Genomic DNA, 27,445 nt, shown 5'->3' with positions numbered 1-27,445 from the left:
TGCACTTTAAGCCCATATTGATTATATAATTGTATCCTGAATATGTTTTCATAAACAGCTAAAATAACAAAATTTGTGTCACTGTCCAAATATTTTTGGGCCTAACTGTATGTACAACATTTTCAGTCTACAAAATATTGCAATATGTTACAGGACCATCAAGTTAATATCAGCAGCCATGATCAGACGGCAGGTTAATGGAGAATATGAAAACTTACGTATAACCCTTCTGACAAATTCATAAAGTATCAACTATAATTTTAGAGATCGAGATCCCAGTTATTCCATATTCCCAAGATGTTGAGTGTTCTCACACACACAGATCTAAACTCGTCAATGCATTTTAATTGTTACTGCTGCCTTCGACCCTGCTCCCAACCATTTTATACCAGATTCCAAACATATAAAAAGGTGTGTGTGTGTATATGGGGGGGGGGGGGGGGGGGGGGGGTTAGGATTTTTCTGACTGTAAACATTCAAAATACACCACTTGACGTTAAAAGTGCTTTAGCTCCAGTAACCCCTCTTCTTTTAAATCTCTATTGTATCATCATGTCTCCCTTGTGGATTACCAATTTAAAAACATAAGGCATATCATAGCTGCCTTGCAAAAAAAAAAAAAAAGGTCTTACCTTTCCCCCCAGCTTTTATAAGGCTGTAACTCGTGCTTTGGCCTTGATATCAAAAGTAGTATATTGCTTTTGAATGTTTCAAAACACCAAACGTTTTGTTACGCATCACACATTAATCCAGCTTGCCAAGTCCTCGACCCTGTGTAGTCAATACACAGTTATCTGAAGTTATTGCATCTCCAAAATTCCTATTTGGGTTCTAGAGAGCTACAATCGGTTTCCTTTTGACTTTTCCCAGCACTGACAACAGGAGGGACAGGTGAGTGGCTGTTCAGTTTTGACCACATGGCTCAGCTTTATGGCTGGAATACACACGGGGTCCTGAAGAACTGGACTGGGGACTTCTCCAGGATACAAGTGAAGAAGTAGTCAGTCCCATATACGTTTTCCGTACATTGGGGAGAGTGCCTGTTAGAGAGCACACTCTGTCTATGCCACGGCATGGTGAGGTAGGGTGGCCAGTTCCTTTCCTCACCGCCTTTTGACTTCCCCCAGTGTTTCCACCAGGTCCCCATTCACTGCTGGGTGGACAGGAGACGAGCCCCAGATCACCGTCCGAGGCGAGGCTCGAACCGGGGATCGTTCGCTTAGTGGTCAAGCGCTCTAACCACTTGGCCACTTCGCCTCGGATACAAGTGACAAGGGCAATAAACTCAGCTAAGTGGTAATGACCCTGAGTAAAATTAAGGGTGAAAATGTTATACATTATGTACGTTTAAAAAAACACCAAAGGCTTTGATAAAACTATGATTGCTTCAGTTACAGTGACAATGTTTACTTAAAAAAAAAAAAAACACACTACTTTTTTGTATAATCTGGCTACCAATTCATCATGATTTCATACAAAAGCATTGTACAGAATCAGCCCTCCTATTTAGATGCAAGAAAGCTTTTTTTTATATAAAGTAAATCACCTACAAAACTGATGGGAAAAGGCAGGCCTCTCTCTTCCTGCATTCACACTCAGATTTGCTCTTCAGTTCCACAGTGAAATCTTACCACATCAGTGCATGGTAACCAACACTGAACTGATTTGTAATGAGCCTTGTCTTGTTAATTGTTTTGATTTAGTCTTGTTAATCTTCGATCAGGCAACTTCTGACCTAGTGACGATTACTACAGACTGGCTATAAATCTGGACATAGTTGGCAATCTTGGTAATAAGGTGTGGTTTCCTCAGGCATCTTCACTGGAGACGCTGTGGTTCTCCTCCTGATGCTGGGCGACACTGGGAGCCATGGAGGAGCTCACGTTCAGGTAGCCGATCTCCGATGGTTGAGAGGTGGGCAAAGAGAAGGACGACTCCAGGGTTTTAACGTGCTCACCCACTTTAACCCTGCAGATGGCATCCAGCAGTCCCCACGAGTCACGGAGTCCCAGCTTCGGACTTCACCAAAATTTTAATAACACAAGATGGCATAGTTTGTAATCATAAAGACTGAGATTTAATGTTTCTACTGAAACATGAAAAGGTAGATGCCTCATTGGTTTTAACTAAACGTGTAAATGGCACCATGATTTTCTTAAAAAAAAAAAAAAAAATGGTGGCATAGTGTACAGAATTTAGATGCATTAGAATTCATCAGCATTAAAAATAAATCCCACCAGTAGATTAGCAATGCCTTACAATGAAATCTCAGCCTTCAAAATGTAGCATATGCATTGATTTCACAGTATTTAGAAAGAGCAACTAAGGGGATGTGTCCATAGAGCACTTTTTCTGGCAGAAATCCCAGCACTTCATCCATCCATCCATCCATCCATTATCTGTAGCCGCTTATCCTGTTCTATAGGGTCACAGGCAAGCTGGAGCCTATCCCAACTGACTATGGGAAAGAGGCGGGGTACACCCTGGACAAGTCACCAGGTAATTGCAGGGCTGACACAGAAACAACCATTCACACTCAGTCAAATTAGAGCCACCAATTAGCCTAACCTGCATGTCTTTGGACTGTGGGGGGAAACCAGAACACCCAGAGGAAACCCACACAGACACGGGGAGAACATGCAAACTCCACACATAAGGCCCTCGCTGGCCATTGGGCTCAAACCCAAGACCTTCTTGCTGTGAGGCAATAGTGCTAACCACTACACCACCGTGCCACCCCCCAGCACTTCTCATCTCATCTCATTATCTCTAGCCGCTTTATCATGTTCTACAGGGTCACAGGCAAGCTGGAGCCTATCCCAGCTGACTACGGGCGAAAGGCAGGGTACACCCTGGACAAGTCACCAGGTCATCACAGGGCTGACACATAGACACAGACAACCATTCACACTCACATTCACACCTACGGTCAATTTAGAGTCACCAGTTAACCTAACCTGCATGTCTTTGGACTGTGGGGGAAACCGGAGCACCCGGAGGAAACCCACGCGGACACGGGGAGAACATGCAAACTCCACACAGAAAGGCCCTCGCCAGCCACGGGGCTTGAACCCGGACCTTCTTGCTGTGAGGAGACAGCGCTAACCACTACGTCACCGTGCCACCCCCCCCCGCACTTCTTTTTTTTTTTTAAATAAGTAAAATAAAATAAAATTAATTTTTAAAAAAACCACCACCACACCACAACCCAACTCTGCACATGGGTTTTGTTTTGATGACAAGAATATCTTGACATCATACCGCCACTCTAACCACCACTGTATGATAGACTAGCATCACCCTTTGCTTTATGATACATCTATTATTCTTAGGCTCGGGATCGACAGACATGGCCAGAACGAGCTCCTCCATTTCTTGGTTAATAGAGTAACGGGTCCCGACCATATAACTGGCTGCCTGAAAAGGAGCAACAGTGACATCAGTGCCTTTCTGAAAAGTTCAGAGATTTTCAACTAGAAGCATTCAGAGTGGCTGCAAAAAAGGTAGAGAGCTTGGGGATGGACAACAAGCACAGACACATACCCAGTGCCTAGAGGGCATTTTGGGGTTAGGGGCCTTGCACTTCAGCCAGAGTGTTTTCCTGTCGGTCCAGGGAATCAAACCAGCAACCCTTTGAGCCCAAGGCTGCTTCTCTGACCCTGAGCCTATGGCTGCCATGGAAACACTGGGTGCAGCACTTTGCTCCCACCTAGACACAGTCACACACATACAGTTGTGCTCATAAGTTTACATACCCTGGCAGAATCTATGATTCTTTGACCATTTTTCAGAGAATTAGAATGATAACACAAAAACATCTTTTCCACTCATGCTTAGTGGTTGGGTGAAACCATTTATTGTCAAACAACTGTGTTTTCTCTTTTTACATCATAATGACAACAGAAACTACCCAAATGACCAGAGGTGGAAAGAGTACTAAAATATTATACTCAAGTACAAGTACTGTTACTCTGATGAAATTTTACTTAAGTACAAGTTACCAGACAAAAAATCTACTCAAGTAAAAGTAAAAAGTAGATCATTTAAAATGTACTTTGAGTAAAAGTAAAACGTTACTTTTAACAATGGGTGTTTTCTGCCTCCATTGTGTTGTGGAAAAATGAAAAAGAAGAGGAAACAAGGATATATGTACATCTCAACCCAGATGTTTTATTTAAAGGAAGTGTATCAAATTGAATGCTTAGGATAATGCTGCATTAAAACTGAGACAAACAAAAAAGGTCAATACACACAGTCATGTCGTTTACATCGCCCTGACCACACACAAAGCATTGTACACGAAATATGAAAGTGAAATGTTGCACCGAAATCTCGTAGCTTGCCTGTGTGCACTGTGTGTTATTGAACAATTCAATTCAAACATTATTTGTTTTGCTTAGTATTCCTTTCTGGCCTGTTGGATGTAGAATGGTAGGAGGACTGATCACGTCAGGTTGGCGAGCTAACTTGCTTGCATGATTAGCCAACCGAATAACAGATTAGTTACCATTATGTTACAGTACCGGCGGCACGGTGGTGTAGTGGTTAGCGCTGTCGCCTCACAGCAAGAAGGTCCTGGGTTCGAGCCCCGGGGCCGGCGAGGGCCTTTCTGTGTGGAGTTTGCATGTTCTCCCCGTGTCTGCGTGGGTTTCCTCCGGGTGCTCCGGTTTCCCCCACAGTCCAAAGACATGCAGGTTAGGTTAACTGGTGACTCTAAATTGACCGTAGGTGTGAATGTGAGTGTGAATGGTTGTCTGTGTCTATGTGTCAGCCCTGTGATGACCTGGCGACTTGTCCAGGGTGTACCCCGCCTTTCGCCCGTAGTCAGCTGGGATAGGCTCCAGCTTGCCTGCGACCCTGTAGAAGGACAAAGTGGCTAGAGATAATGAGATGAGATGAGATGTTACAGTACCAACAGGTTGCTACTTCAACATTAGCAATGACATCCACTATTTTTGGAATATAACCAGCCTATTGTCGGTTTTACTATGGAAAGGAAACATTATGATCAGGGGCGCAGATACTTTTTTGAACTGGGGGGGGACAAAAAACTTAGGGGGACAAAGCTGCCAGCAAACCAACCCCAACCCCGATATGCCTGTCAAACTTGTTGTGGGTAACCATAGCAACCAAGCTCGAGCTCGCAACCTGTGCAGTCTGCGCAGCTCAACCAACCGAATATCAGTCTTTGTTTTGTTTTATGTGAGTTGTTGCAACTATGTATGTACTGCTGTGCACCTCAATAAACCGAATGGTAATTAGTCTTTTGATTTTTCCGTGAGGTTTGCCTTATGCAAAGAAAGACAGCATAGACGTTTTTTCCTCCCTATAAGTGGGGGGGACCGAACGAGGTGAATTTAAATCTGGGTGGGACGAATCCCACCCGTCCCACCCTCTATCTGCGCCCGTGATTATGATGCCAATGACAATACTTACATGCTTGCGCAGATTAGACGTCGAATTTTTGTATGCCGCAATGGTTGTCTTCTTGGGCACACATAATCTGCACTGCATAATGAAACTGTCACCCCTTTTCTCTACGAAGCTGAAGTGATCACGTATGTAGGGCCAGGGGTGCACTTCATTACTGGAAGAAATTGCGTTTTCTGCAGGGTCGTCCACGACAGGTTCCTCGGTCTCCTCCATGTCCGCAGGGGCGCTTTATCAACACCCGTGGCCCAGGGGCTAGGCCCCTCATAGGCTACCTGTCAACCCTACCCTTACCGTTGGCCAGGAAAACACTCATTTTATTTGCAATATGTGTCAAGCATTTACAGTGTAAGCACGTAATTAGCCTAGAAGCCTACGGTAGGTTACATTTGGCTCAGCGTAGCTGCGCAAGGCCCACGCTCACATCGCTCAACACATCCGACCACAGAGGGAGAGAAGAACGTGCGCATTATCATTACAGAGCCGGTTCTGATTATTACCACGGACAGGACAGTGATACTGCGTAACTTTCACGCAGGGTCATGGCCAGAGATAACCACACAAGCGCGTGTGCACTATAATGTAGACCTCTGTGTTGTAAACATAAAACACACACACACCTACAGATAAGTCCTTTTAAAAAATAAAATACATAAAAATAGCTCGGCGGCATGAAAACAAACATTCACTGCAAGTCAAGGTACTTGGCTCGGCGGCCACATGAAACGTAAACACCATGGACAGTGGCCAAACTCATAACTCTACAGACCGAAATACACGAAACCAAGTCCTACTAGGGTCAATTTTACCGATCTACTGTATGTTCAAGCATCATGCAAGTCTTCCTTCTCCTTGAATAAGACCGTGCATTCAACTGCCTTTTTGACATGACTGCATCGAAATACCACTTGCAACAATATTTCACGCACTCCATCAAGAAAAAAGTTAAACATGATGAACACGGGCATACTGTTTTGAGCATACGATTTTTTAAAAAGAAACTAGCTACATCAAAGTCCTTCAATAAACCCATCCTTTAGCGCAAATGAGCTTAACCTAGTTCAAAGCATGACGCTAGCAGTAGCTGCATAAGGCAAAATCGTGTGGGCCTTTCGTCAACAACAAGCTACGGCGGGCAAACATTAATAATCAAGCGTCCTTACCTTAAAACGTTGTCTTGACCACAGAACTTCTCAAGTATTTCACTTAAATCCACACGGGTTAACAACACACCCAACACAGCTAACGAGAAATGTGGATCTGCGCTAGCTTTGTATTGCTATTCCCCTCAGTATGCTTACTCTGTCTGCTGCCCGAACTGTGACAATTATAGGCTACAATCTTTTCATCAATTTCTTCAGTAGATGCCGTTTTAGACATTTTATTATCCCCATCGAAATATGCTATTATACTAACAGGATTATAACTCAAATCACACGACACGTATTCAAATCACAACTGATTTATTTTACTGTTGGACAGATCATAGCATATCTAGCCTAGCTGCACATAGCCTAGCTGCTGGTAGGCTGATAACTGATAAGTAGCTGATATTCTGAACAGATTGGTGATCCTTACCTTAAAAAAGTCTGTGACTTTAGGCAACGATTCTATCATTACCTGCATCTCTCTTTTTTTTTTCCTTTTATGCGCCCCGCTAACATGTGAACGCTTCATCTTTCAAAGCCTCTAAATTTGTGTCTCAGTAGTCTGCAGTCTTTGGCGCGCTTTCATGCGTGACGTTACATTTTGTTACATTTTATTCTGGTACAGTTGTGGGTGTTCGTTTCGCGAACCACATCCACCATGTCTCTTACAGCAGGCTACTGTGCGCTCATTTATTTCTAACCTTATTTCTATCCGTACATTAATGTAGGCCCACGATTCCGACAGTTTATTATTTTATTAATATTACAAGGCCCCTGATTGGCTGTGGCCCAGGGGCTTGAGCCCCCCGAAGCCCCCCCCTTAAAGCGCCGGTGCATGTCCGCCATCATCTGTGTGAGACTCGCGCGCGCGACAACTGTCCTTCCCGTGATTCATTTCCAGAACGCATTTCCCCTTCTCCGTTTTAGCCTTTTTTTTTAAATTTACTCAGTAACGGTTGTGATGTAAAATGTACCGAAGTACACTACTTAAAAGAAAACATATTTAAGTAAAAGTACACTCTTTAAAAATTACTTGAAAAAGTATAAGTACACAAAAAAGCTACTCAAGTACAGTAACGTGAGTAATGTAATTCGTTACTTTCCACCTCTGCAAATGACCCTGATCAAAAGTTCACATACCCTGGTGATTTTGGCCTGATAACATGCACAGAAGTTGACACAAATGGGTTTGAATGGCTACTAAAGGTAACATCCTCTCCTGTGATCTGTTTGCTTGTAATCAGTGTGTGTGCATAAAAGCTGAGAGAGTTTCTGGGATCCAGACAGACTCTTGCATCTTTCATCCAGCCACTGAGGTTTCTGGATTCTGAGTCATGGGGAAAGCAAAAGAATTGTCAACAGATCTATGGGAAAAGGTAGTTGAACTGTATAAAACAGGAAAGGGATACAAAAAGATATCCACGGAATTGATAATGCCAGTCAGCAGTGTTCAAACTGTGATTAACAAATGGAAAATCAGGGGCTCTGTTAAAACCAAACCACGGTCAGGTAGACCAACAAAAATTTACGCCAAACAGCACAGAGACGAGCCTCAAAACTTCTGGAACAAGGTAATTTGGAGTGATGAGACCAAAATTGAACTTTTTGGCCACAACCATAAACGTTACATTTGGAGAGGTGTCAACAAGGCCTATGATGAAAGGAACACCATTCCTACTGTAAAGCACAGAGGTGGATCGCTGATGTTTTGGGGATGTGTGAGCTACAAAGGCACAGGAAACTTGGTCAAAGTTGAAGGAAAGATGAATGCAGCATGTTATCAGCAAATACTGGAGGCAAATTTGCACTCATGAGCCCGGAAGCTGCGCATGGGATGTACTTGGACGTTCCAACATGACAGCGATCCAAAACACAAGGCCAAGTCGACCTGTCATTGGCTACAGCAGAACAAAGTGAAGGTTCTGGAGTGGCCATCTCAGTCTCCTAACCTCAATATCATTGAGCCACTCTGGGGAGATCTCAAGCGCGCAGTTCATGCAAGACAGCCCAGGAATTTACAGGAACTGGAGGCTTTTTGCCAAGAAGAATGGGCAGCTTTACCATCTGAGAAAATAAAGAGCCTCATCCACAACTACCACAAAAGACTTCAGGCTGTCACTGATGTTAGAGGGGGCAATACACGGTATTAAGAACTGGGGTATGTTAACTTTTGATCAGGGTCATTTGGATGTTTTTTGTTGTCATTATGATTTAAAAATAGAAAACACAGTTGTTTATCAATAAATGGCTTCACCCAACCACTAACCATGAGTGGGGAAAAAGTTTTTGTGTTATCATTCATATTCTCTGAAAAAAGGCCAGGAAAGCAAAAATTCTGCCAGGGTATGTAAACTTATGAGCACAACTGTACCTCAATGAAACAACTGAAAAAAAGAAGTTAGTGCTCAGGGGGGAAAATGCTATATGGACACTCACCCGACTGTGGCATCTACCATTTTCCAATTTCTGTCATTTTTTTTAAAAGGAAAAACATACCTTGTGGTCTGCAAGAGGCCATCCGTAAGAGTACCAGAGGGAAAGAATTTCTTTACCTCCTATTATAGAAATATAAATTTTAATATATTTTTATGCTTACACAGACTAATGTAACTTGCCCAATGCATTCCAACCAATGTAATGACATTTATCAACAGCCACCATTCATTTATCTTTACCTCAGCATTACACACTGACTGAAGATTTCTCAATGCACGTTCTAAAATGCCTATATGGTTGGCCAGCATCAAGGTTTTATCCTGAAGCTGCTTATTCTCCAACTCCAAGAACTTCACTCTATGGAAGAAAGAAGAGATCTTTAACATGGATCCTTAGAAGTTTATCTGAGTGTACTGCGCGGTCTAAAACCTATTCAAACCTCTGCTGTGTGTCCGTAGCTGTTCGTATTCCATTGTTGCCCATCTCCTCAGCCTCGGTCATCCTCCTCAGCAACTCTCGCCTCTCCAGCAAGAGCTGCTCATTCTCCTCTGTCACAGTTCTAATCCAGTCCTTTTCCTTTCCAAAATGGTACAAAAGCTGTCAGAATTCTATGCTTGTATTTTGCATGTTTAACTTTCAGAATATGAGAATAAAATGCATCTCACTTTCTCAGACAGACTCATTGCAAGTGCTAGATCATTCTCGAGCTTCTGGATCTTCATGTCTCGCTGGGTGGTTGCCTTCATGAACAATTGCTTTGCTCTGCATAGCTTGGCTTTATGTACAGAATGTTTTTCATTGTATCGCCTGAAAAGAGCAGACGATTCAAAATATTTCACTTTTCCTGCAGCAATGTTAAGTACACCTTGAACTTAAAAAAAAAAAAGAAGAATAACAAGCTCAACTGTGAGCTACTGCTCACTTATGTATACCCCCACGCTCACTTATCAGAATAGGACACATATTATGAATGTTGACTTCAACAAATAATTAACCTGACACAAGTAAGTAAAGAGCAGTGTTCTCCCCAGGGATTTCAAATAACATCCTGGTGAACTGTCATTTTGAAATAGCATTTTGCTTCTTGAAATGGCGTCAAAATCCACGCTATACGTTTCATAAATAAATTCAGTCGGTAAACAGGAACTTGATGTGTGACAGACCTGAAAATGGTATACATGGTATAGAACCCCAAGCTGAAGCTCGGTACCAAATATCATGCAGTTGTGATTTGTAGTTGCTGAGAAAAGCGTTACGAAAATTTTGTAAATCCACCCTGTGTGTTTCGTAAATACATTCAGTCGGTAAACAGGAAATTGATGTGCGACAGACCTAAAAAAAAAAAAAAACAAAAACACAGTATACATGGTATAGAACCCCAAGCTGAAGTTTGGTTCCAAGTAGCTATGATTTGTGGTTGCTGAGAACAAGGGTGTTTCGGACAGATGGAGATACAGACAGACAGAGGGAAACCAGTATAACCCCCCCCCCCGGAGCAGGTTTTTTTTTTTTAAATAAATAAATCACAATTTGCAACTAAATGGTCACAAAATTTGTGACTATGGTATATCTTGACAGGTTGGGTAATGTTCAATAAAGTACTGAGAATATAACAAGGCAAACCGAGATGCTGATACTCCTCCAAACTAGCAAGTTACTTGTAATGGCAGGAGGTTATGGGATGGTTTTATCAAATGTACACTATTAGGCCAAAAGATTGAGGACATCTGACAGTCACACTCGTATATAGTCCTTCTTCAAACTGTTGCCACAAAGCTGGAAGAACATAATTGTATAGGATGTCTTTGGATGTCAAGTTTCCTTCGCAAGAAGTGAAGGATTCGAACCTTTTCCAGCATGAGAACATCCCTGTGAACGACATGAGCTCCAAGAGGACATTGTTTGCCAAGGTTGGTGGTGAAGAACTTGAGTGGCCTGCACAGATCCCTAACCTCAAACCCACTGAATACATTTGGAACGAACTGGAACGGTGACTGCATCCCATGCCTTCTTGCCTGACCTCACTAATGTTCTTGTGGCTGAACGTGATATAGTGGAAAGCCTTCCCTGAAGAGCGGAGGATTTAAGAACAAAAGGAGACTGGAATGGAATGTTCAAAATATGGATGTGAGGGTCACGCGTCCCGAAACCTTTGGGCACACAGTGTATCAGCATACATAATTGCTTGTTTACGAAGTCCCTACCTGACATTGGCATCAAGCTGCTGAAGGATATTCTGCAGCTCCTCCTGCAGTCTTTCTGACTCTTGCTGGGAGGACATGAGCTGCTCCTCCAGTTTATGGCAACTCTTCTGACTGAGGCTCTGCTGCAGGATATACCAGACAGACAACAACAGGAACAACTGTGACTAAAATAACTCACAGATCACACCAAGCAGGGATTTACAGCAGCCAGCTTCAACAAGCTGTCAGCCTAATTAATGCTCTCTTCTCTGCAACACCACGGTGGTGGCCCTGGGCCTCAAAAGGCCTAAAATAACAAACGTCTAACAAAAATAATAACCAAACCTGCTCCTTGGCAGAACTCAGCTCGCTCTCCAGCACCTCTAGTCTTGTCTCCAGCTGTTGGGAGCGGTGGGAGAACTCAGAGTTAGTGCGACTGAGGGTGGCCTCTTTTGTACGCAGACAGCGTACCTGCTGTTGCAGCTCTTCTTCCCTCTGCTCCACTAACTTCCTATCAACAGAACAGGGATAAGCCATAAGTATGTTGTGAAGACTCCAGTATCTTGGCACTTATTCACAGATCAGATTGTGACTAGGTTTCTACGTTCAATTCCATTTTGTACACAAAAGTGTATTATGCTGTATCAGGTGGTGAGGGCACCTCTTGAGCTTTTCTTCTTGCAGTTTAGCTCGGAGGGCAGACAAGTTATCAGACATGTCTCTGGTGTCTCTCTCCAACTTGCTGGTCTCTCCAGCTCTGGCCTCTTCCAGACGCAACTGATGTAGAGCGGTTTTCAATTGCTGCTGAAGCTCCAACACCTTCAAACAAGCATAGCATGTAGTATATAATTATGCAAGGTAATCATTAAGCAGTTTCTTAATCGACAATCATTTGTTTCATCTCATTATCTCTAGCCGCTTTATCCTGTTCTACAGGGTTGCAGGCAAGCTGGAGCCTATCCCAGCTGACTACGGGCGAAACGCGGGGTACACCCCGGACAAGTCACCAGGTCATCACAGGGCTGACACACAGACAACCATTCACACACTCATTCACATCTACGGTCAATTTAGAGTCACCAGTTAACCTAACCTGTATGTCTTTGGACTGTGGGGGAAACCGGAGCACCCGGAGGAAACCCACGCGGACACGGGGAGAACATGCAAACTCCGCACAGAAAGGCCCTCGCCAGCCACGGGGCTCGAACCCGGACCTTCTTGCTGTGAGGCGACAGCGCTAACCACTACACCACTGTGCCACCCATTTGTTTCATATAACATCAAATTTCCATCCATCAGGGTCACGGGAAAGCTGGATCCCAGCTGACTTCAGATGAGAGGTGGGGTACACCCCAGGTGGGTCGCCAATCTATTGCAGAGCTCATGTAACATTTTACCAAAAGAAACTGTACAGTACATCACCGCTACAAAGACCCATTTTTAAAGAAACACAAATTCTGGTAGATCTGTGAATCAGTTATTTTAAGATGTATACTTTAAACAAAATACAAATTATGCCAGTATATGTTTATGAGAAACACTTCACAAATTGAAAGCAGAATAAAGTTGAATAAACTCACCTTTTTGTCAGCAGCAATAACCCGTGCTCTCTCAGCACTGAGCTCCTCCCGGAGGCTACTGTTGCTCTGGCTGTTCTGGCTGTTCCTGGCCAGTTCCAGGTCCAGCTCCCTGGCTCTCTGTTGCAGCTGTTCCAGCTCTGCCACCTGTGCTGCTGCACTGGCTTCCAGCTGTGCCAGTTTTGCCTGAGCCTGCTTCAGCTCTGCACACAGCTAAACACCACAGATCTGTCAGCATTCAACTTGGCACACCCCCACAGTGGAAATGCAGAATTCTCTAACTGACATGATCACTTATTCAAATAATGCACAGGTTTAAGGTGCAAAAAAATTTTTATTATATTTGTCTTCAAACATAGGCTGAAGAAAATTTATGAGCGTGCACACATACAGCCACAACTAGCTACAATAACCAAACACCAAGTCATGTTTAGCTCCTATCAGTAAAAGCACAAATTAACAACAGTAGCTATTTTGCACAGCACTTCTTGATTGTTTAGTGTAAGGGGATTTTTGTGCATTTGCTCTCATTTGCTGTTTATATGTTCAAATTCTTAAAATTATTTAATAAACAAACAAACAAACAAACAAACAAACAAACAAACACACACCATAACTGATGAGTTTGTAAATTCTTCACAGTTCCTCCCAAGTCATTTTACATTGCATTTCAATAAAAATGCATATTACTGTCCAACATTTAAAAACACTAGGGCATAAAATTCTGTCCTGTCTTTCAAGTACTTATTTTTTTTCACGGTCCAGTTTCCATCAAATCCTGAGCTCTGATTGGCTCGCGAACGGTCCAGAATCCTACGATACAGACCCTGATTACTGACCTTTGGTGACTTGCTTGTTCACAACAACAAACATAGTAGCAATTTTTTGGCAACCTTTATTTTCGCATTTCTCAGTATAATAGCATTAATTTTACAGCATGGATAGCGATAACGACAGTGTTCACAGCAAAAGCGAGTTTTACTACCCTGACGAAGACGAAATAAAAGAAAACATTTCAGGAGAAAGCTGAAAACCTGTAACTGTTGCTAACGCCGAGCAAAAACATGGCTGAATCCTGAATGGCTAAATTTTGCATAAAAACAGAGGACTACATAGTCAGCAAAATGTAGTTTTTTTCCTGCCATGGAAGTGCACTTGTATACCGAGAAGGAAGCCATTTGCATTACAGCCGTGAATGAGGATTCAAAATGCCGGCTTGGCTTGGCTTTGTTTTCCCTTTTGGGCGCTCTCGTTTTCTGTTAGAATTTGGCAAAGAAAAAATAAATATATTATTTATCAGCTTAAGGTCGGTCCGTATGGTGAAATACCGTGACCTCGGCCCAGAGGGCCTCAGTCAGTATTTTCAAGACCTCGGTCACAGTATTTCACAATTCAGGCCTCCCAGCTGGTAAATGAATATATATATTATTGTATTAATCAAATACAAATATACCATGCACTGAGAGGCTCTGATTGAAATTATGGATTCTCTTCGATGACTGGCACAGTACTATTTTGTGATGGGCAGAGCCCCGAAGAAAATAGTACTATGCCAGTCACCGAAGAGAATCCATAATTACCAGTGGATGGTATATTTGATTTATATCCCTCATCAAAAAATTCCAAACTAAAAGTATTAAGATTGAATCTCTGCATAAACTCACTGGAGGCAGCCATATTTGTTGTTTACGTCAAAGCGAGCTTCGACCTATGCACGTGTAAAGTACCATGTTATCGGCTGCCTTGCTAGGCATGATCATGATACATAGATACACACACACACTTGCAGAGCCACAGCTGTGACTTGAGTCGGTCATATAGCTTGAAATTGTGATATCAGTTCATGGTATATCCAAGATATACCATGACTGACTCACACCATACCTTTTTTTTTGACATCACAAGATAAATTGCTTAAAGGTAGACTGCCTTTCAGATTTTTCAAGTTTAGGTCATAAAAAGAATTCTCTGACACCCAATTATTTTTGTTTAGTGGACCGAAAGCTACTGAATTCGAATCACAGACTTCCAATTTTATTACACTTTTTTAAAATAGAACAATTAATGAATTTAGTGCCAAGTGGCCCTAAATTCTCCGCTATTTTTTCTTGCTTCACCATGACCCAATTCAAGATACTACGTCATGCATCACGTGGTGGGCTTTCCCTGTTCGTGCAAGGCATTGTGGGATACAAATTTAAAACAGGAGAGAAAAATGGAGGACGCGAGAGTGCGAATGAAACGTGAAAGAACGACTACAGTAACGGAAAGCGAGAAGACGTCATGTTGTGAAGGACAGAAAATGCAGGACCAAATTAATAAATATCGGCAGTCGGCGAGCACCTCGGTGTGATCAGCTGTTCGTTTAGTGACAGAATGATGTAACAGTCAGTGCACGGTCAAAGTAAACCTGTAGATGGCAGTAATGCAACACTGTGGATGCCAGCTGCTGTAAAACCCAAAAGAAGAAGGTGGTAAACCTACGCATGTGCACACGGACTTCCTCTGTCTGCTTGACTGCACAAAGCGAGCAAGTTCATGCACATTATTTGCTAGGGAATCCCCTCAAATGAAATAATTTCCCAGCCACAGAATAGCCTGATATTTTGTGAGATATTACAGAAATAAACATATCACAATGACCAAATTTCAGAGGGAACTAAATTTCACCGATTTCATGAAATTGAAAGGCCGTCTAGCTTTAATCAATGGTGGAACTATTTTATGTCACGTGAGCCATCCTTGGCCAATCCCTGCACGGGAATTTTTTGATGAGGGATATAAAAGCAATTAGACTTTATCATATACACACACACAATATCAATTTCTTTTGGAATTACCTTGATCTTCTCCTGGTCCAAAAGTGCATTATGTCTCTTAAGGTCAAGATTTTTCTCCCTCTCATAGCGCAGCTCTCGTTCAGCTGAAGTAAAGAGGTGCTGGGTTCTCTGCAGGTCCTGCTTTAGCTGCTTGTTCTCCTCACCCTTCTGCTGCAGGACAGAGTCCTGAGCCTGGGAACAGTTTCAGAACAAGAATCAAAACAGCACTAAAATACGAGTACAATACTGCCCGAAGCAGTACTCTAAGGCAGTCCTGTCTATAAACACAGGAGGGCATTTCTAGTGACTGTGCAATATGATTGTGGCTGTGTGTTGACCTTGACCCGTGTCTGGGCTTCATTGATCTGAGCCTGCAGGGCCAGCTGGTGCTGACTAGCCAAAAGTCTCTCCTGCTCCAGGGTGGTGTGCAGCTTACTCATCTCCGACTTCACACATGCCACCTGGAGAAGCAACACAAATATATAAGGCTTTTGCATTAACTGATCAGTAGTCATCCTTTCCATGCAAGCTTCTCAAATAAGCCACCAAACAGAGTGGTGCTTGAAAGTTTGTGAACCCTTTAGAATTTTCTATATTTCTGTATAAATATGACCTAAAACATCATCAGATTTTCACACAAGTCCTAAAAGTAGATAAAGAGAACCCAGTTTTCAATCAATGGGATGACAATCAGGTGTGAGTGGGCACCCTGTTTTATTTAAAGAACAGGGATCTATCAAAGTCTCATCTTCACAACACATGTTTGTGGAAGTGTATCATGGCACGAACAAAAGAGATTTCTGAGGACCTCAGAAAAAGCGTTGTTGATGCTCATCAGGCTGGAAAAGGTTACAAAACCATCTCTAAAGAGTTTGGACTCCACCAATCCACAGTCAGACAGATTGTGTACAAATGGAGGAAATTCAAGATCATTGTTACCCTCCCCAGGAGTGATCGACCAACAAAGATCCCTCCAAGAGCAAGCCATGTAATAGTCAGCGAGGTCACAAAGGACCCCAGGGTAACTTCTAAGCAACTGAAGGCCTCTCTCACATTGGCTAATGTTAATGTTCATGAGTGCACCATCAGGAAAATACTGAACAACAATGGTGTGCATGGCAGGGTTGCAAGGAGAAAGCCACTGCTCTCCAGAAAGAACATTGCTGCTCGTCTGCAGTTTGTGAAAGATCACGTGGACAAGACAGAAGGCTATTGGAAAAATGTTCTGTGGACAGATGAGACCAAAATAGAACTTTTTGGTTTAAATGAGAAGCGTTATGTTTGGAGAAAGGAAAACACTGCATTCCAGCATAAGAACCTTATCCCATCTGTGAAACAGGGTGGTGGTAGCATCATGGTTTGGGCCCGTTTTGCTGCATCTGGGCCAGGACGGCTTGCCGTCACTGATGGAACAATGAATTCTGAATTATACCAGTGAGTTCTAAAGGAAAATGTCAGGACATCTGTCCATGAACTGAATCTCAAGAGAAGGTGGGTCATGCAGCAAGACAACAACCCTAAGCACACAAGTCGTTCTATCAAAGAATGGTTAAAGAAGAATAAAGTTAATGTTTTGGAATGGCCAAGTCAAAGTCCTGACCTTAATCCAGTCAAAATGTTGTGGAAGGACCTGAAGCGAGTAGTTCATGTGAGGAAACCCACCAACATCCCAGAGTTGAAGCTGTTCTGTACAGAGGAATGGGCTAAAATTCCTCCAAGCCATTGTGCAGGACTGATCAACAGTTACCAGAAACGTTTAGTTGCAGTTATTGCTGCACAAGGGGGTCACACCAGGTACTGAAAGCAAAGGTTCACATACTTTTGCCACTCACAGATGTGTAATATTGGATCATTTTCCTCCATAAATAAATGACCAAGTATAATATTTTTGTCTCATTTGTTTAACTGGGTTCTCTTTATCTACTTTTAGGACTTGTGTGAAAATCTGATGTTGTTTTAGGTCATATTTATGCAGAAATATAGAAAATTCTAAAGGGTTCACAGACTTTCAAGCAACACTGTACCATATTATACATCTCTTTCCACAAACTATCACTATAAAAATTTAATTAAGTAAATCTACCAGTAATGCCTGCTGTAATGGTTATGCCGAGTTAAAATAACTCCACAGCTCAGTCAGTGAATTAAGAGTCTTGCCTGGCCGAGTTCATCATCCTTTCCTGGAGAAGATTTGGGATTAGGGTCACATGCTCGGTCTTGCCTGACAGCATGGAGTTGTTCTTTCTTGAGCTGCAGTTCCAGACCAAGCCGCTCCACCTGGCCCTCAGCTTGCAGCCTCTCCTGGGCTCTGATGCTCAGCTCAGCCTGCAGCTCCATCACCTGCCTACGCTTCTCCACCATCTCATTCCTTACACACAACACAACACATCCGCCTCTGTAGTACTCTCTTGTATTGCAAAAATACACCGCTCATATTTTAAACATCCTCGCTTCAAGAGAAATAAACTTGGTGTCTTAACTATATCATTAACATTTATTTCACACACTTGATGAAATAGTTATAACTCAATCACCAAATGCACTGTAACTGTAAAGTGGTGTATATTGTGCACTTTCTGATCCTTGTAAGTTGACATTTTATATCCTACAACACTCCTTACCTCAGTGTGCTGTGTTCTTTCTCCAGTTTACACAGTTCTGATCGTAGCTGCTCAACTAGAGCATTAAGCTGCGTCACCTGCTCCCTGCTCTCTCTCAGGTCCTCCTGCACTCTGCTGCCCTCTATGTGCTGTGCTAGGTCTTCCTGCAGCCGCAACCGAGCACGCTCCAACTGGGCCACCTAAAACAACATGATGTGAAATTTAAAGCCACTGACACATTTAGGACATTCCAGATTATCTGTATATGGTTTTCTGTAAACAGGTTGGTATTTAGTCAGTTATTAGTCAACATACTGAGATCACCTTTTCTTCCAAAATTCCCTTTTCTCCTTTTATCTGTGTAAGGCTCAAGTTGACGGATTTCCCTCGCTGACATTCAGCCTGTAAGCTCTGCACCTCTATGCGCAATTTCTTCAGGTCCTCATGCTCTCTCTGTGATGCCTGAGGGCAAGCAGTCCATATTCTAAATATAAATCAGCGCCCTCTTTAAAGTAAAAATGCCAGCATTTTTTCTAAATTCCACTATGCTTGTAATGTATGTGTGAGTCTCGCAGACAATTTCAACATGCTTCATTATAAAAAATAATGACAAAAGTTAATCGTTTATTCAAAACATACTTATCATAGAAGCGGAAGGACAATTGTTGGGGAAGTCAATAAACATTTATGCAAAACATGAGGGGTTTTTTTTTTAATAAGTTTTGAATTTACATTATACGTGAATATATTACAAGTGCTTAGATATAAATTGTGCAGATATAATTAATTAACACCTTTGCACAACTCTGGTTCAAGCACTGAATCCAAGTTGTGCAAAGGTGTTGATTAATTTTTTATAACAGCACAGGCCTGACAGCCTGACAACAAGGTCAGAGGTTTGCAGTGTCTCTGTAACAGGACCAGATGCATCTTGTCTTAACAACTAACTTCGGGGGGGGGGGGGGGGGGGTTACATATCGCACACACTGATTGGCTACTCTACTACTAGGCTATCAGCTCATATGCCATGAAGACAGGAAAAAGAAAATGGCGGCGCGTGTTGCTGAACCAGCCAAAGATGAATTAAAAGCTCTACTCGAAAACAAAACCCATAAATAAAGAAATAAATGGTAACAAAATATGGAATAAAAGTATTTGACAGAAAGAACATCTCTTTTTTATTTTCCAAGAATTATTATAGCATTTTTCACAAATTGTGCCTGTCATTTCCCCGGTTTGTTTACATTCTAAGCGCGGAAATTATTTGGTTGGACGTTTTGTATAAAGTTTTTATTTATTGAATTTGCAAAAAATAAAAATGCTCCGTTTCTCAAAATCCAGTGAACGTGAATATAATAAAACAGTTATTCCACTCAAGCTCGTCGTACATGGCTTATAGCCAACTCAGCGCTACGTGCCTTGTCGGCTATCAGCTCATATACGACTTGATTTCATGGAATAACTTAATTATTTTGTTTTGCAATATTCCATAACAAATCAATGACAAAAATTCATACAAATTATGTTTCTTTAAAAAGAAAAAAAAGCTGAAATCACTGGCAAACTGCTGTGGTGGAAACTAACACTACGTTCAGACTGCACCCTGAAACGACCCATATCCGATTTTTTTGCCCATATGTGACCTGTATCCGATTTGTTATTGACAATCTGAACGACACAGATCCGATTTTATCACATGCGACCCAGGCCGCTTGGATATGTGGTCCTAAATCCGATGCATATCCGATATTTTCACATGCGACTGCAGTCTGACCGGACAGGTCGCATTCATGCGACCTACACGTCATCAACAAGAGACAAACGTCACTATTCTGCGTTGGCTAATCCCGCCTCTTTGGTGGAAAACAACAACATTTATACAGTTTTCAGAATTTAAATAGACTTTTATAGAATTGATCAAGCTAATGGTGGATTTGGTAGGGACCTGGATGTTGATCTGTTAGCCTGATTAAATAAAACAGTTTCTATAACTGATTTATAACTTAAACCATCCTGTATTACAAGATTATAAGATTGTTCTGGAAATTTCCAGTAATTTGACACCTTCGGTCTCATTAGTCTGCTGTTAATCAGATTATTGTGCGAGTTCCGCCGCCGCCACAAAAACCACATCGCCAGGTCTCGCCTCATCTCCATAGCAAACTGCACTGGTGTTTCTGCACCTTGAGCCAGCGCTGAGAGAAGTTGCAGAATTCAGCTGGCTATAAACAATCTAAATAAATATTTATAAAAATGTAGAAAAAGTTTATTAATATGACGAAATAAATATGTGCAAATTATTAAGCCTGAATTAAGAGTTTGGTAATACAGCGGCCGTATCCCAAATGACTGCCTACTGAAGCTCGAGTGCACTATATAGAGTTTAAAAATCCATTACTTCCTAGTAACATGTAGTGCACTTATATAGAAATTAGAGAGACATTTAGGAGTCAACCCTCGTTACCAGGCTACACGTTTTCATTTCAGTTCAGAAACAAAAACACACACGAGACCTCACACTTTAACACTAACCAGATAATTAAACAAACAAACAAAAAAAAGAAATCATTAAACATGAAGAGTGCGCTTTTTTTTTGTTTACATATTACGTAGATGTGCTTATTACGTGTCAATTTGCGCATGCGGGACACTTTTGGGTCGTTTTCCGTTCATATTGGAGATCGCATACAAGTCTCATATAATTGGTAATGTGAACGGCCTAACAAAAAAATCGGATTTCACAACAAATCAGATATGGGTCGTTTCAGGTTGCAGTCTGAACGTAGTGTAAAATCAACCCCACCCCGTTGTTGATTATTCTCCTACAACAGGACACACTGAAGTTTTCTTAATCCTTATATTTATGAAATTCAGCAAAATGTCATTATAAGTGAGCTCTGAGCGAAGGAGTTTTCCATTTCTTTCATCAATACAGGGAAACATTGCAGTTATTGTCCTCGGTAACTGTACTTACCCTACAGATATGGTAGACCGATTGTGTATAAAAAAAAAGTTGCAGTATTATTTTACTTATCACTTTAACAATGATGGATGTATAAACATTTCCAAGACAATATAATTTTTTTTTTTTTTTTTGCTTACAGTGAAGTCCTGTTGTGAGCGCATTAAGTACCTGTTTCTCTTTTTTCAGAGAAGACTGGGCTACTGCTAAATCCACTTCTAATCGTTTCCTCCAGTCCTTCTCCTCAGCAAGCCGACTCTCAAGAAATGTCAGCCTCTCTTGAATACCACCTTGTAGCTTTGGATTGAAACGTATTACATAATTAAAATAATTACAGGGTTTTAACTAATGCAATGTGAACACTAGACATTTTAAGCCTTGATTGTCCTGTCACTCAGAAAGCTGAAGGATATCAGATATGCAAATATTTTACCGTGGAGGCACACACACCAAAAAAAAAAAGAGCCGGGGGTTAACTGGGGTCATAAATAGCTATGGAAATTATGTAAAGTCTCAGTGTGAAAATCCAAAATCTCTCAATATTTTGATTCTCTTCTTTTTTTTTTTTTGCTTTTTACCAAACATCAACTTGCAAAGTCATGTAATAATCATTCATGTCTTCCTGACACTTGAGTTTTGGCACTAGCACTGTAGTTGTAGTGTATGGTGACCAGACATCCCAGTTTGTCCAGGACCGTCCCGGTTTCGAGCTGGGCGTCCCGAGTCTTGACAAATATCCGTAAAACACTGAAATGTCCTGTTTTTCAAAATTCACCAACAAACTGTCCTGGTTTTCATCACAATAATAATATACTTGTTTTCAGAAGCTCACATATACGTTTATCATATTCTGTCCCACTCGTTATTCCCTAACCTAATCAAAAAACAAAATGCACCACGCATCTGAATTCAACATTAATTTTTGTCTGTATGTGTGTCAATCAGTGGCTATGGCTATGACGCTCGTGGCTCAGTGTGATAGAATCGGTCAGTAATGGTTTGCTATCGTGCCGAAGAGAAAGTCAGTGTTTTCTTAAGACCTCTGGAAGACAAACCCATTTCTTCATGAAGTAGCCAGCTACGAGAGTGCTGCACTCTGCACACACTGCAAGTGCACATTTTCAGCTTCACACGGTGGAAAAGCCGAAATAAAACATTAAGACGGCCAAACATCAGCAGTGGTGCCAGGCGGGAAGTTGCACCGTTGTGGCCTGGTATAGCGGGGCAAATGCCAGGGACGGTGATATGAAACGGGCTGCTCAGGAGAGGACCTGAGCCTACCATCTGGTATTCTTCTTAAAGATATCTTGTGTGGTTTGTTGTTAGCAATGTACAATAGTGGTTTAATATTTTGACGTTTTAATCTTTGTAAACTTGCCATTTTTAAATTAATTCTGTGATTAAGTCGATTCTATGAAACCTATGGAGTTGAGAGCAGCAATAAAACTCACTGTGACCAGCTAGTGACACGGTGTTGCGAGCATGTACGTTAAAGTTATTTTTATGGTATAACAAGGTCTATGGTGTACTCTGGAACAAAGATGAACCAAAAACAAGATCAACTGTGAGCTACTGCTCACTTACATATACCCCCGCTCTCGTTTACATCAGAATGCAAGCAATCGAAGCACTTATTACAAATGTTGACTTCAACAAATAATTAACCCTGAAACAAGTAAAGAGCAGTGTTCTCCCCAGGGATTTCAAATAGCATCCTGGTAAACTGTCATTTTGAAATGGCGTCAAATTCACTGTATAATCTATTATAAAATGAACACAGAGAGCATCATATTTATGCCATGATGCTATAAGGCCCTGTGGAGAATATTTGTTGCGTCTCATTGTCTGAATGCTTACATATGAGCACAAACCATTCACAAATCTATCTTTTTACTCTTTTAAAATCTTTTCTTCTTCCATTTGTTGATTAACATGTCATTTAGAAAGAAACACAGGGGAATAAAATGTTCATCTGAATCCACTGGTTCCAATGACAGAAATAGTCATTTACACAATTAAATACCATCACATCAAGAGAAAAAGTTGTTCATAATAATCTCATCTCATTATCTCTAGCCGCTTTATCCTGTTCTACAGGGTCGCAGGTAAGCCGGAGCCTATCCCAGCTGACTACGGGCGAAAGGCGGGGTACACCCTGGACAAGTCGCCAGGTCATCACAGGGTCCATATTAATCTGCTAGTCCTAAATAAATAAATAAGAAGTGTAAAGAAAAATTTTATGAAAATTTTGTAAATCCACCCTATACGTTTCGTCAATACATTCAGTTGGTAAACAGGAAGTCAATGTGCGACAGACCTGAAACACATGGTATAGACCCCTTTCACTGACGTCACCCGAAACCGGAAGTAAACAGACCCTGCGCCATTTTGGAAGACCAACGAACTCGTGATAAGGGGATAATAACGGCAGCGGTATGTGAACCCACGAGAATAAAGTGGAGTGGCAAACGACTTAAACAAATCTGAGCTGTTTTATTTATGATTTATTGGCCCAACAGTAGACTTGAAAGAAACCTGTGTGAGACTTGGTAAAAAACTGTGGATATAATGGATAAGTCTGTGCATGATCTGCGGACACTTTGAGGTAAGCAAACGCAAGAAATTCAGATTTAAAACATGCTAAATTGGCCCCAAGTTGATAACTGTATGAGGAGCAAGCCTCCCAGACTTCTACAATTTAATAATAATAATAATTTAGGATGGTTTGGGGCTTGCTCGCTGCTGCCAGGTTGGTTGTTGAGTAGCCTGACTGTTTTTTTTTTTTCTTGCGTGTGGTATCATTGTTGACGCGAGGTTGTTTTTTGAACATGCCAATGCGGACACGATTTCCCCTGATGAGTTATGACTTCAGACGCGATGCGTGTGTGGAGTCCGTGTGATATGTGCGCAAGATAGGCTTCTCATGTGTTTGGAGATCCGCGCTCTGAGACAAGCGCAAGCACAAGCACCCCCAAGGGAAAAAAAGGGACCCCCCGAAAATATCGGCATAGTTCGAACACTGAGTGTAGGCACTGGGTGTAAACAACAAATAGTTTACAATGTCTGGGTAGCAAACAGATGGCAGAATTGGTGTCCGGTCCTCCTTATGTTTCCATTCTCCCTTGCCGCGAGTCTTATCATATGGGTCAAACCCATCAATCACAGCCAGTTTCTCCACATACCGTGCCCTTTCTGCAGCTGGTAATGTACTCACATAACCAGAATTATCATCCATCGTGTCACTTTACTCTCGCTCGTACTTTGTTTTATATTGTGAGTGCATGTACTTGGTCTTCCAATATGGCGCCTAACAAAATCTCGCGGCGCGGTGACGTCATGTGAAAGGGGTCTATAGAACCCCAAGCTCAAGTTTGATACCAAGTGGCTATGATTTGTGGCTGCTGAGAAAAACGGTGTTTCATACGGACGGACAGAGGTAAACCAGTATAACCCCCACCCCCCAGGAGGGGGGAGGGGTGTATAGTAAAAATTGTGGGAGAAAAAATGGTTTTAGTTATTTATAGGATATTCTAAGATACTTGTTCATTGTTTTGTTGAAAAAGCAAAATAAGCTGGCATGCAGTGCTTGTGCACACTTACAAATACACCCACTTATGTTTTGAAAGGTATTTGAGTATCAATAAATATATTACACCAGTGCAATCCTTGTGTTTACTATAGTGTTATTATATAGTTCTGAAATAAGCTATGTTTTTGTGGATGATATTGAAGGGTGTGGTCACTAGGTGCGGTAAGCGCTGAAACGATTGTTCCCCAACTTTATGAACACGCCAGTGGTGCAGGCATAAGCACATACATGTGCACGTGCATGAACATGCAGTACAGTGAAGGGTACCAGTTTTGGGGTTTGAAAATGTGGTCACCCGGAAGTCAGTTATGTGGGTCAGGTAGTGCCCACTAGGTATAACAAGAATACTAAAACTGAGTGCAGCTACCTCTGAGACAGTCTGATCACACTTCTCCACCGGTCTTTTCTCCAGGGCACTCTTCGCATTCAACTCCGCCTCTATAGCTTTAATCTGCAAAGACAAAATTTATTCACTTTCTCTGAAAATCAAACCAAAAATAAATTTGGTTAAACTAGTTAAGCAATAATGTTTTCATAGCACTGATTTCTGACCTTTCTTTGCAAGCTGTCCACTTCACACTCATAGCCCTCTCGCTCCTCTTTTGCTTTGTTCTGTGCCTCCCCCAGCAGTGCCTCTAGCTCCTCGTTCCTCTCTACCAGTTCCTCATGCTCCTGCTGCTGCTTCTGCAGCCTCCTCTCCAGCTCCCGAAGACGGCAGTCCTTATCCTCAGACTCTCTTCGACATCTGCTCACAAACACACACAAATACATGATCAAATTTGTGCACAGTCAAATATGATCATTAAATCAGTGTGCAAATCTCATTCATCTCATTACCTCTAGCCGCTTTATCCTGTTCTACAGGGTCGCAGGCAAGCTGGAGCCCATCCCAGCTGACTACGGGCGAAAGGCGGGGTACACCCTGGACAAGTCGCCAGGTCATCACAGGGCTGACACATAGACACAGACAACCATTCACACTCTCATTCACACCTACGGTCAATTTAGAGTCACCAGTTACCCTAACCTGCATGTCTTTGGACTGTGGGGGAAACCGGAGCACCCGGAGGAAACCCACACGGACACGGGGAGAACATGCAAACTCCGCACAGAAAGGCCCTCGCCGGCCACGGGGCTTGAACCCAGACCTTCTTGCTGTGAGGCAACAGCGCTTACCACTACACCACCGTGCCGCCCCAGTGTGCAAATTCCACAGGCAATTTCCTTATTCAATCGATTTTATCTCTGGCCTATCTGTACAATCAAACTCATGCGGTCTGTGTGTAAATTTGGCTTAAGCAAATGCCCCATCAATCTACTGAAACTGTTTAAGGTTCAGCTTATGAAAGCTATAATAAGTATTGAAAAATGTTTCTGGAGCTAAAGTAAAAAAAAAAATCACATAAATTTTGACACGCATTACTGTCCTACAATGGATCATGCTAGTTTCCTCATATTCCAGAAACTTGCTCTGTAATTTTCCTTAAGAGATATAGTATACATACTTTCAACAGACAGGGTGAGCTCAATTAGAAGGAAGCAAAAGGATCATCATCGCTTTCTACTGAACTGCAATTCACCACACAAACAGTTCAAAAAACTGCCCACTGAAATTAAATTCAGTTAAAATATTATTATTATTACCTTTTATGGAGTTGATCCTTGTCATCCTTTAATGGTGTACCTGAAATTTCTGAGTTACTGGCATTTCCATCAACCTAGCACACACACATTATGTGGTTAGTAGAATATGGCTAGCTTTCTTCAAGTCTTAAATAACCAAACTGGTCAAGCACTACATTAGGTAAAGGTTAAAATGATAGCTGTTGCTACTGTTAGTAAAAACCCACTTCACTGTAATTCACCTGTATAGACTGAACAGATTCATTATCCATCGTAGGTTTGCCTCCATAATTGGGATGTATCTTAAAATTCTCAATCTGTGGAGATAAGATATTACAGTAGTAAGACCATCCCTAATTATTCTATCCACATTCCCTGGATATGAGCAATCACGCATTCTGATTGGCTACTCTACTACTGGCCTATCAGCTCATATACCGTGAGTAGAGAAAAACAAAATAGTGTAGCGTGTTGCTGAATCAAACGAAGATGAAATAAAAACTTAAACAAAACCCCAAAAAATACAAAAAATAATTTTTTTTTCAATAATTATTATAGCAGCACTTTTCACAAATTGCGACTGTCATTTTGCCGGTTTGTTTACATTCTAAGCGGAAATGATTTGGTTGGCCGTTTTGTATAAAGTTTTTATTTATTGAATTTGCAAAAAATAAAAATTCTCTGTTTCTCAAAATCCAGTGAATGTGGATAGAATAAAACAGTTATTCCACTCAATCTCATCGTACATGGCTTATAGTCAACTCTGCTATCAGCTCATGTAAGATTCGATTTCGTAGAATAACTTAAAGTGCATATCCTGGACCAAATTCATTATTTTTTTGGAGGGGTTTTATGAAAGAATGTCCCTTTACACACTCATCCAGAAGGGTAATTTTGCACAAGGCCATCTGTCTACAGCAGAAACAAATAAAATAACAAAACGCGTCTGGAAAAATCCCAAGGGAGTCGTGACGTCACCTGCGGAAGCGCCAGCAGGCTGCATGAGCTTGCACGGTTTCAGTGTACAGCCTGTGTAGACCAAGTTTAGTAGCTAGCGATTTTGCATTGAAATATGGAA

The 27,445-nt window shown here is 41.7% G+C and overlaps 1 protein-coding gene across 7 annotated transcripts in view; it reads right to left on the bottom strand.

Annotated features, from left to right (window-relative positions):
* Window positions 1-450: 450 nt before the first annotated feature.
* ccdc30 (coiled-coil domain containing 30) overlaps window positions 451-27,445 on the bottom strand; it is a 48,537-nt gene continuing 21,542 nt past the window's right edge. For 3 of the 7 annotated variants that reach the window (XM_060938208.1, XM_060938211.1, XM_060938207.1), the window contains 19 exons: window positions 26,610-26,684; window positions 26,389-26,462; window positions 25,297-25,489; window positions 25,112-25,195; window positions 21,327-21,452; window positions 18,509-18,655; window positions 18,215-18,393; window positions 17,751-17,961; window positions 15,932-16,054; window positions 15,615-15,785; window positions 12,778-12,987; window positions 11,859-12,016; window positions 11,543-11,708; window positions 11,219-11,340; window positions 9,680-9,821; window positions 9,454-9,590; window positions 9,254-9,371; window positions 9,075-9,133; window positions 451-2,019 (listed from right to left, as the gene is read on the bottom strand). In XM_060938208.1, the coding sequence (XP_060794191.1) occupies window positions 1,809-2,019; window positions 9,075-9,133; window positions 9,254-9,371; window positions 9,454-9,590; window positions 9,680-9,821; window positions 11,219-11,340; window positions 11,543-11,708; window positions 11,859-12,016; window positions 12,778-12,987; window positions 15,615-15,785; window positions 15,932-16,054; window positions 17,751-17,961; window positions 18,215-18,393; window positions 18,509-18,655; window positions 21,327-21,452; window positions 25,112-25,195; window positions 25,297-25,489; window positions 26,389-26,462; window positions 26,610-26,684 (2,706 nt within the window). In that variant the 3' untranslated portion in view covers window positions 451-1,808. The remainder of the gene's footprint in view (window positions 2,020-9,074; window positions 9,134-9,253; window positions 9,372-9,453; window positions 9,591-9,679; window positions 9,822-11,218; window positions 11,341-11,542; window positions 11,709-11,858; window positions 12,017-12,777; window positions 12,988-15,614; window positions 15,786-15,931; window positions 16,055-17,750; window positions 17,962-18,214; window positions 18,394-18,508; window positions 18,656-21,326; window positions 21,453-25,111; window positions 25,196-25,296; window positions 25,490-26,388; window positions 26,463-26,609; window positions 26,685-27,445) is intronic. The other 4 variants (XM_060938209.1, XM_060938210.1, XM_060938212.1 and 1 more) reach the window with 4 other exon arrangements.

The sequence above is a fragment of the Neoarius graeffei genome, chromosome 13, assembly GCF_027579695.1.
Source record: "Neoarius graeffei isolate fNeoGra1 chromosome 13, fNeoGra1.pri, whole genome shotgun sequence".
NCBI lineage: Eukaryota > Metazoa > Chordata > Actinopteri > Siluriformes > Ariidae > Neoarius > Neoarius graeffei.
Note: the sequence above shows the minus strand (reverse complement) of the source record. Positions and strands in the feature narration are given on the sequence as shown.